General features: G+C 48.9%; 1 protein-coding gene across 2 annotated transcripts in view; it reads right to left on the minus strand.

The window, feature by feature from the left end:
* CLIP2 (CAP-Gly domain containing linker protein 2) overlaps positions 1-11,005 on the minus strand; it is a 385,636-nt gene extending 374,631 nt beyond the window's left edge. For both annotated transcript variants that reach the window (XM_086954601.1, XM_086954599.1), the window contains exon 1: positions 10,786-11,005. In XM_086954601.1, the coding sequence (XP_086810727.1) occupies positions 10,786-10,900 (115 nt within the window). In that variant the 5' untranslated portion in view covers positions 10,901-11,005. The remainder of the gene's footprint in view (positions 1-10,785) is intronic.
* Positions 11,006-11,371: the final 366 nt, after the last annotated feature.

Genomic DNA, 11,371 nt, shown 5'->3' on the forward strand with positions numbered 1-11,371 from the left:
AGGACACAAATTCAGGACAGGAGGTCAAAATTCAGGACAAAACTTTAGGACAATAGGTACGTTTTACAGACACATCAGAGGTCGCGCAATAGTATATAAGTAAGCCCAGCCATTTCCAAAGATATTCAACCATTTGAAAACCTATCCATCATGTATCCTTCCATCTATCATTTCACTCATCCATCCCTTCTTCCATCCCCTCATCCATCCTTTCACTCATCCTCAATTATCCATCCATCCATCCACCCTTTCACCCTATCCATCTGTACACTTATCCATCCACTCTTCATCCCATCCATCCATTCACTCATCCATTCAGCCATTTACCCTTTCACCAATCCAGCCATCCTTTCACTTACTAATCCTTCCACCCATCCACTCTTTTAGTCATCCATCCATCTTCCCTTTCTCTCTCCATCGACCCTTTCACTTAGCCTTCCTTCCATCCATCTATCCACCCACCCATCCATCCATCTACTCATCCACTCATGAATCCATCCATTGCCCCTTTCACTCATCCATCTATCATTTCACTCCTTCACACATCTATTCATCCTTTTGTCCATCTACCCTCCCTTTCACTCACTCATCCATCCTTACACCCACCCTTTCACTCATATGTCCATTCATTCACCCTTGCACTTATCAATCCATCGATCCATCCATCATTTCACTCATCCACCTACCCCCCATCATCCACCCACCATCCACCCACCCACTCATCCATCCTTTCACCCACCCACCATCCAATCCACTGATCCATCCTTTCACCCACCCACCATCCACCCACCCACTCATCCATCCATCCTTTCATCCACCCACTCATCATTGATCCATCCATCCTTTCACCCATCCACTCATCATCCATCCATCCTTTCACCCACCCACTTATCCATCCATCCATCCCTTCACCCACTCTCCATCCATCCTTTCACCCACCCATCATCCATCCATCCATCCCTTCACCCACTCTCCATCCATCCATCCTTTCACCCACCCATCATCCATCCATCCATCCATCTGTCCTTCCCCTCATCATCCATCCATCCATCCCCTCATCATCCATCCATCCTTCCCCACATCATCCATCCATCCTTTTCCCTCATCATCCATCCATCCATCCCATCCATTTATCCTGCCCCTCATCCATCCATCCTTCATCCTTCCCCTCATCCATCCTTCCTTTCATCCATCCTTCCCCTCACCCATCCATCCATCCCATCCATGTATCCTGCCCCTCATCCATCCATCCTTCCCCTCCATCCATCCATCCATCCATCCTTCTCCTCATCCATTATCCTTCCCCTCACCCATCCATCCATCCCATCCATTTATCCTGCCCCTCATCCATCCATCCTTCATCCTTCCCCTCATCCATCCTTCCTTTCATCCATCCTTCCCCTCACCCATCCATTTATCCTGCCCTTCATCCATCCATCCTTCCCCTCCATCCATCCATCCTTCCCCTCCATCCATCCATCCATCCTGCCCCTCATCCATTTATCCTTTCCCTCATCCATCCATCCTTCCCCTCCATCCCTCATCCTTCCCCTCATCCATCTTCCCCCTCATCAATCACCCAGCTACCCTTCCACCCATACATCCAGCTATTTACATTTTCTCTCCATCCTTCCCCTTACTCGTCAATCCATGTATCCTCTCTCATTATCCATTTATTCAATCTTTCATTCATCCATTCACCCTTTCACTAATTCATCCAGCCATTCACACATCCCTTCACTTACTTACACGCCCACCTTTCCATATTAATTTTGAGCTGAGCCCTTTTGAGAAGAGGTCCATCAAGAACTTCACCCTCGCTGCAGGGGCCGTTCCAGGACTGGGACAGAAGCCACCCAAAGCGGAGACAGGATCCACCGCAGGGGGGGACAAGAGCCATCACAGGCGGGGGTGGACTGGAGCCACAACATGGGGGGACAGGAGCAGGAGTCATCACAGGAGAGGGAACGTGATCCACCAGGGTGGGCACAGGGGTGGGCATGCAGTATTCTAGTATCTTGGGCTTCTCGCCCCCTCCTGCACAATACAACAGGAGATACTCTAAGAGAACTGATTGTCCTCCATACTTTGTTAATCAGTGTGGGTGCGATTGTGCCATTTCTTTATTGTATTACATTATGCATGTCTGAAGAACCGAGGTTTGCTTACAAATTAGTGACAGTAATTAAGCTCTGTGAAGAGAAGCAGATGCTGCCTCTGTGTAATCGGGGGTGTAATCTGGCCGAGTCTAGGATGTTTGGGGCCCTGGGTAGAAATGGAATGTGTGAGCAGGCCCGGACTGGCGCTTCTGGGCACCGGGCAATCCCCCGGTCGGCTGGAGGGTTTTGGGGGCCGGTTTTTACGAAAAGGGGGCCGGTTTTGTGTCTGGGGGCCGGTTTTGCCCCCGCGGCGGCACAGCGTGTGGTCACAGGCTTTAAATCGGCAGTGGCCGGCAGCCCGGCAGTGCGCACTCGCGTATAATTTGCATTGCAGGCAGCAGGCCTGCCTGCCTCTGCCTGCACGAAAGACACTCCCCCCCCCCCCCCCCCCCCCCCCCACAGTAACTAAGTCGGGTCCATCACGGTCCACGGACCCCGTCCGTAACCGCTTTACTTAGCCGCCTAATAGTAGTAAACAAATACAGAATAGAGGAGGATGGGGGAGGTGCCTGTGCGTAGCACGCAGAATTATGCCTGCCCCCTCCCTCCTCTGCCGCGTCTGCGCGCCTCACTAGGGTGCGGCTGGTGTAATTTCTCCTCCTCCCGCATGCGCATTGGCAATTTAGTGCGCGTGACTGACGAGAGGAGTGAGCAGCCTGCAGCCAGTCGGTGCGCACACGTCCCGCCAGGCCCATAAATTAATTTTATTCTAGTGTCCTGCTGGCTACTAGCCCGGCGCCGCCTAGGCCTAGCCCGACCCCCCTGTGTCGCCCACCGACCGTCCGACCGTGACCTCACTGACCGTCCGACGGGCGCCGGCGTCGCCTGAGTGAGGTGAGTGTTGCTTTGACGCAGTTTGAATTTCTGCCCGCCCAGCGCAGCCCCCCGAGAAAGTAAAGAAGCAAGCAGCTTGCTTCTCCAATCTCCAGCGCTAACTTGACCAGGCAGGCCCTGGTGGCAGTGGACGACGGAGCGGAGGTGGACAGGACAGAGGACTTGTGGTTTGTTGTTGCATGCAGGCCTGGTTGCATTGCATGGTATGGTGAGCCAACTAGTCGTCCGGGGTCGGGTCGTCTCTTCCGACAGTGCTCCTACTGTCTGTCAGCCCCGTCATTTCAACTCTGCGCACGCCTGCCTGGCAATAGTGTCGGACGGGCCTACCACGGCCTAGGCAGCCCCTACGTGACACTTACTAGCTAGGCCCAGCCAGCAAGGAGTCAGCGTCTGGATATGCGATTCATATTGAGGGGAGACTCGACTTAGAACAAACAGTGATTCGAAGTGGCTGGAGTTCAGGCTTCTTGTGTCGATGAACGTGTGTGTGCGCGTGTGGATGGATGTGTGTGTGGCCTCTTCGTGAAGTGGGCTGTCTGGAAAGGGTGTTTTCAATTTACGTGTCACTAATGTTTGGCTCTTGTGGTTGTCTTACGTGAGCAGCAGTGGCAGTACCAAGGGGGCAGTGTCATTGCCTGCCAGCCACTACTGGCATCACCCCTTCGTAGTTAATATTAGAAAATCTACATTCAATGGGACATATCTTTATAATGATATATTAGGCCACGATACTTATTGCCATATATTATTTTATTGACATTCTTTGCGCACAACCAGGGCTGTCCTAGTAAGTAATTCAGCTCTCTGCCTGCTGTGACTGTCACAATATGCATTGCCCTGTCCACTCACCAGTAATCGATAAGGCTATCTGATCTGCTCTTGCTGTGAGGGGAAGTCACAATACCAGCGGTCAGTTAGACCTACGTGTTTCCCATTTCAAACTTCCCAAAACTGAGTCTGAGCAGCGAGGCAAGGTACAAATAGTGCTTCAAATGCGAACACTGTCCGGTGTTGTCCTGAATGCAAATGCAATATGGCCCTGAAAACGCCCCTGGGCACACACGCATTTCCCAGGTTAAGTAAATATTTATAATGCAATCAGAAAATATCACCGGATGACAGAGACCCGGCAGAGTCGACCTTATTTCTGTGGGAAGTGTTATTTATTGTGGTTTATTAAACGAAAGGCCAATTGCCTCAGGGTCATATTCCATAACTCCGCATTTTATCCGCTAATGGGAGCTCTTTGGGCATCTGTCGAACGTTTACAGTCCCGGTGCGGTCATTATCAGGGCAGGAATGCCAGTTGGTGTCATTAAAAGGGCAGTTCTTGGCTGCCTTCCATAGGGGGTTGAGGTGCCGCAGTGAACCCCAAATCACCACACATCCGTGGGGAGGTGAAGGGTTCTCCCAGTCCGAGCGTAGACAGGCCGCGTTGCCTTACAGAAACAAAGGCCCTCGGTGCCTATCTATGGTCAGTCTCCTGTGTCAGCCCCTCTTCAGCTCTATGCTTGGGGGCCTGCAGCGATGCAAGAGTTAATTCACTTTCCTCTTGCTCGGCTCTTTCTCACGCAGAGGCAGGCTCGGGACACGATGCCGGCCGTGGGAGTGCATGAGGGGGGCAGTGCGAGGCCCCGCCTCCCTCTTTCACTAGGAAGGATGGGGAGACCCTAGGGCGTGTCTGACCACAGGTGCTGTCGGGCCAGAGTTCGAGTCACTGGATTGTGCTCCCCTCACAGGTGGTGGCGGCGCACAGTGTGCTCCTGGGCACACCGACAGGTGCCCAGGCGGCGCACCTCCACATAGATACAGGTGTCAGCCCTGAGCTGTCATTCACAGGTGGAGGAGTCGGACAGCCCATTCTCCGTCTGGATACTGGGGGTGCACTCTCTGCTGGTCTCTGGAGTGGGGGTGTTCGACAGTCTCTTCCCTGGTGGAGGCGTCAGACTGCCCGAGCTGTCCTGGTGTGCTAATGCTGGAGACTCCTAGTCAGCCTTACCACGAAACTCTGTGCAGTGACGAAACCATCGAAGAGTGAGTAGTACTACCCCTGATGATGAGGCTCTGAAGTACTCTATGACGAGTAACACGCTACCAATCAGAGCCCAAAGTTAGTGGTCAGCAGGTGGTCAGTCGATTGGGAATTTGGATTAGTCCTGTGCTCTCAAATAACCCATTCCGCATTTACTTGTGGGACATTTATGACTCAGGTGTGATGATTCATGGGAGAAGCAAATGGTTGCTGGAATATGGTTTAAAATAAAGAGAGATTAAGACAGACAGACCTGCAATTTATAGTAGCCTAAATACATAAGAGGCATACAGGAGGTAGTAGGAGGGAAGACACGGGGGATTTAAAATCAACGAGGGAGCAAAAACTAAATATTGAAGTTAAATATTCACGCTGGACGGGGGCTGGTCTGCTACGCGCCGGACGGGGGCTGGTCTTAAAATTTGCCAGGGCTGCTTTCAGTTCCCAGTCCGGCCCTGTGTGTGAGCCCCCTTCTAAATAGCAGATACAAGACGCATTCAGGGTTGTTTGCGTGTGAATGGATGCCTCCTGCTCCGAAGCTGCCGCCCCCCCTCTGTCACCTTCAAGCACCTCTTAACAGCTCATCAAGGGCTGAAGGTGTGAGGGTTGCCATTCCGCTGTGCCTCGAGGGTCCTGCTGGGGATCTGAGCTTTCATACAGCATCGGAGTCAAGAAGGGAGGTGGGGGCAAGCTGTGCCCGGTTAAAATTACGGACAAATGGCAGGGGTGAGGTGACCAGCGGCGTGCTTGGTAACTTCAGGATTCAGCCAGCCACTCGCCCACCCGGAAATGCTTTATTTTCTTTGTGCGCGCCGCGCTCCCGTTTTTTTAATGTTGGACGCGGTTTTGATTTAGCAGGGTGGATGGCGTCCACCCTGAAAAACCCTCGGAAATAAGTGGGGGGATGCCGTCCACCCGCGTGGTACCCCGACTCGTGCCCTGAATGCAGCAATACAAAGGCCAGGGTTCACCCTTGGTCGAGGGTTCATGTGAAAACAGATCTCAAGAGAAGTTTGTTCGGGACCTGCAACTGACAGGATAGTGGAGGAAAAGAATCACTGCCAGTGGTCGAAGTGGGAAAAAATAAGTAGGGGAACTGGATGGAGCACCAGGAGGCGGAAATAACCAGAGGATTGGGACAGTGGGCGGAGTCAGAGGTGTGGCTAAAAAGAGCAAAACATACCAATTTTTTGAATGTTTGGCATTTTACTGACTGACCAGTAACAGTTTATAACGTTATTTAATACAACCAATGGATACACCATATTTAAACTCAGACACCATGCGCTACAGACTTACAAGAAGACCCAATTTGCAGTGCTAATGTTAGCACCACAGATCCCAGAATGCATGTATTGCTTATACTAATGCAGCTGGAATAGTTACCATTATTCCCCGGTGGGCCCACCTTTCAGTATATATATTTACCGGCTATTGCTGGTCTCCCTAAGCAAGTGAGGGTGACTATGAGTGTCACAAACCGTGACAAAGATGCAATATGAAAGCAGTGCGTGTCCCAGAAGGACAGCAGAAGATGTCACTCATCTGACTTATGGTGATACAGCACCGTAAAAGGGTAAAGGATATCCGGGTTATAAAGTATACTTGTCTAAATTAAAATGACAAACTATGTGGTATAACACAGAGCATCCTGTGACATTATTAGTTTACCATGATGTTATTTTAACACTAATGAATACGGCCAGGGTGTAAATTTCAATTCGTTATTACCAGTGTAATATAATTCGAATGCTGCAATCAGTAACTAAAGTTGATTGGGTAAGCTTTACAAAATGTCTAACACTTTGCGACATCACATTGGGTGCTTTCTTTTACGAATCTCACATCGGCTCGAGCTAGAAACAAAATTGTTTTCGGTCAGAGCTGTATATTATGCAGGAGATGGCCAATTATTTTTCATAATTATGAGGGAAATCTCCACACCAGCACAATCACACACTTCCACGAGCCAGAAAAAATGAACTGGATTGAGTAGTAATGTAGTTGACCTCGACAACACATAATCCAAAACTTGCAGATTTTATCAAACAAACTTCAACAAGTATTTGCAATACAATAGGTCTTGCATTCGCGAGATTTTGAGCTATTGGCATTGTAAATGACAATGCCTTTTATGTATGTTTAAAAAAACGTGCAATAAGGTGTTGTCATTTACAATACCAATAGGTCAAAGTTTAGAAAATGTGAGACCTATTGCATTGTAAATGCTTGTTTTTTAAAGCGCCTAGGTTTGGGCATTGTCTGCCAGGAATTCTACATGGAGTGCTTTTCCTTTCTTTGTGGGGTCATCAGAGGCCGAAAATAAAGGGCAGACGAGGGCAAGTGTGATGCCTAAAATGCATCCTGATCTGACCATTGTATAGGTCAGAGTGGGGGCAGGCAGGGGCCTCCTCGCTAAATTAGGTGTAAATAGCACTCTAGCGGCCACCAAAGGTTGCCGTTTTCGAGTGCTGGTTAATTACGCCTACAGTGTTGCTTTCCAGGCCCCTGTCCCCAGGTACAGAGGATGAGAGGGAGGAGGTTGTGGCCACTGTAGACGCCATAATTAATGTGCAAAGCACAGGGCTGGACGATCGCACAATATTGTTTAAATTCGGACCATTCCTGCCGTCTTGGGACGCATTTTTAAAATACAGAAGTAGGGGAACGGACTGTGTCAAATTTAAAAACTAGGGGCACTGTTATATTCTAGTATTAGATCATTCTTGGAATGATCATAGGTCATGTAGAATGTTTAGCATGTAATGTAGAATGTGGTGAATAGGTATGATCAGTTGGAGATGTCCTGCTGACTGTGGATGTTAAAGCTGTCCTATCTCTGCAAATAAACTACTTGGATTTACAGTTGGAGATGTCCTGCTGACTGTGGATGTTAAAGCTGTCCTATCTCTGCAAATAAACTACTTGGATTTACACCACGCGTGAACTTCTTGAACGATTCACAACAGGCACGTCGTGCCCTTCCGATCCCACCCACTTCTACCACTGATCACTGCCAAAGCACAGAAAGGAATTCACCAGAAGGGTTTTCTCCCTAAAAACAGTGGCGTAGGAAGGTGGGTGCTGGCTGCCCGCGGTGTCATCACTGAGAAGATGCAATAATGTGTTTAAAACACATATTTTTGCCGTTTTGTCAAGCCAGGGATGACAATACATTTTCCGCCCCGGGTACCACCTGACCTTGCTACGGCACTGCCTAAAAAAATGAATTACGCCATACAAAGGAAGTGTAAAGAGTGCGGCCCCAGACAGCAGAGATGTTTAGCAAACACTCACAGCCTTATACAGAGGAGGCAGTGCAAACAAGCCGTAGCAATACACACAGGTAACCACAGAGATGGGTCCAACGCCCCACACCCCCTGGTGCTTTGCCAGGCACCTCCTCGCCCATAAACAATCTTTTCCATTCGAACACAGGGTCCACACAATCCACCCCCTCACACAAACCTCAGGTGGTAGGTCCTCGCGTGGCCGCCAGTATCCCACGATGTCTGGCCGTGGAAGGAGCAAACGGAGGATGATGGAGCCAACACATGAGCAGAACAGGCCAGAGCCGAGCCAAGAGCCTGACTAAGCTCGAAGAGCACCAGCCAAGCCATACAAATGTTTACATGTAAAAAATGCAACAAAGATTGAGTAAATATATGATAAATTCTCTTCAAAATTCAAAAAGTGTAGTTCTTTATCACGTGGAATTGCTTCACCTTAGCACCTCAGATTACGTCACATCCCACTGAGAGGCAGACATTAAAACTGATAGTTTGCCGCGTGGCCACGGAGCAATATCAGTCTATTAAATCAAACATAAGAGGTTTTTGTACAGCAAACAAATTGAACTCACACATTTAAGGTGCCCCGATATATGATAATGAAGAAAAAGGAGGCTCGGTGAAATAAAATATTTGTTTGGGCCACAAAATTTGGTCAAGAGGGCACGCTGGGTTTGATTGCAGGTTTTCTTGTTTCACATTGTGCAGTTCAGCCACTGAATGGGTACCACATTCTTCTCTCCTTTGACATTAAAAGTTAATGCTTTGCCATTAATTCTTGGGGCATTAATTCTAGGGTCAGGTCAGTGGCAGACAGAGGCCACATCAAGGCTCAGCTCGTTTCGGTCTCGACGGCCCGAGAGGTCCATAAACTCAGCCAGAGCCAGGCATCTGGCTCGAGCCTGGCTCAAGCTTCTTGCCCACCTTCAGAGCAATCCCAGACCAACAAAGGGTTGTGAATCTTTGCTCTCCAGCACCCCCCAAAGGTCCACCAAGGGTCAAAATGAGTCGGCTTTAAGTGCTATGTTCTGCTGATATCTGGTGTGACCTACAAGACAAGAATTGAAATTGAAATTCCGGCAAGACCGATTCAGGCTTTCATCCTTCCAAGTTCGATACATTGAGGCCCATTACATTGGATTAATGGTAACACCTGCGATATATTGTATAGCACACAAACAAGTTACTATTAAAAGCAATTCACTAAAAAAGCACCCTTTAGTGAGCACAGTTCTACAAAGATTGACGTTAAAAATAAAGAAATAAAGACATATTTGAGACAACAGTAGTAGAAGATCAGTGAGAAGAATATGAGCCACAAAGTGTAGAGAAAAAATAATATTCTTTATCGTTTTTGGCGTTTGTGCCCAACCCGGGACAGTCTTTCAGGTCCCTCACGCGCCACTCCAGTGTGTACTGATCTAACGGCGACATCATACCCTGCAGCACACAGGTGTGCCAACTTATGCACCATTAGTGGTTTGTGCAGCGTTGACCCAGGCGCGCGGCAGTGGAGCGCTTTAACAGGTAACATGGAAATACATTCCTACAATACGCACACTATGGAACGGGGGCTCTCGTGCGTGGCTAGCTAGCACATTTGTCTGTATGCATGTTTCTTCAAAAAAAGCATGTCTTTTGCAGCCACAGTGCACGTGTACCGAGAACCCCCCCCCCCCGTGCATTGCTGCCTACTGTTGCCTTCAAAGCAGTACTAAGTATTTTACTCCAAGTGACCCCGCTGAAATCAAATCTACATTTGGCAGTGCGTTTTATCTAGGGGGGCAAAAGGAATTAAACATCACACTTATGCTGGTCACTCTCCGCTGGCTGCCCATTGAATCCATGGCCATATACAAGACTGCATGTATCACCCATAAGGTCCTACACACATCCACTCCTGTTACCTGGCGGCCAACATACCTACAGACTCTAGACCATTGTGAAATGCCAAACTACTGGTGCCAGGACCCCCAGCCTTTAAAGGAATGCCTCATGGCACAGTTTTTCTCAGGAAACGCGGCAAAATATGGAACTCCTAACCTATGCACCACCACCTTGATGGCGATCTTCAAAACAGAGCTGAACGCCCTTCTCCTTCAAAAGCATTGTAGCTAAAGACACCTTAGCTAGCCTCTCCCAGTGGAAACATGCTCTCTCACCACTATGGCTTAGACCTTGAGATTTGCTACACGAGCTCCATTCAATTAGACCCTGCCCGGAACATTGCACCAGTTACCAACCTATTCACTGCTGCAGCGCATGCTACCCCATGAACACTTGAAATTCTGTGCCTTATGTGATGATCTGTGTTTTTTGTAAACTGTTACTTTGTAAATCCGGGCCAAGTATAATGCTCTTTGTTTATTGTAAAGCACTCTAATGCCTTTGGGTAATGTTTGAGCTTTTGGAAAATGCAAAAATAGTTAAATTTAAATAAATAAGGTGCATCCCACTGCCCAACACTCACCATCTTTGGAGGCGGTGTTGGCTGTTGCTGCAGTCCCCGATGAGGACCGCCCTGCGGGGCTCGAGTGTTTGGCGCTCCCCCTTCCGGGGATCTTAAGCCCGCTCGGCTTCAGCATCGTTGGGCCTATGTGATGGTCAAGCGTGCAGGTGGATCTCTGCAGATATCCGGTGGGGTCACCGCATCAGACTTCCGCGTGCCGCATGTGCTCCTCCATAGTCGTAGACCTGAGGAAGATGGATAAGAAGAATGAGTAGGAATCACATTTACAGAGAACTGCCTCTAGGCGCAGCTTAGCGCACTGACTGCATTGTACAGAAATCTATAGACACAGATGATCAAAATCATAACAGAGATGTTGTCAGCAGCATCTCTGACGGGAAGACTGCTGCTGTACATAGAGCAATATGTATATTCTTTATATAGCATGAACCTAACCACATAGCAATGGAACGCGCGTACATGAGCCAACGGCCATTGGAGCTGGAAGTAGAGGGGGCTGCAGGTGCTGCAGCACCCCCTAGATTCTATTACACAGTTTCTAAATGGAAATTATTATCTTTCAGAAGACAGCATTCCAGTAATGCAT

The sequence above is a fragment of the Lissotriton vulgaris genome, chromosome 2_1 (assembly GCF_964263255.1).
Source record: "Lissotriton vulgaris chromosome 2_1, aLisVul1.2, whole genome shotgun sequence".
Taxonomy (NCBI): domain Eukaryota; kingdom Metazoa; phylum Chordata; class Amphibia; order Caudata; family Salamandridae; genus Lissotriton; species Lissotriton vulgaris.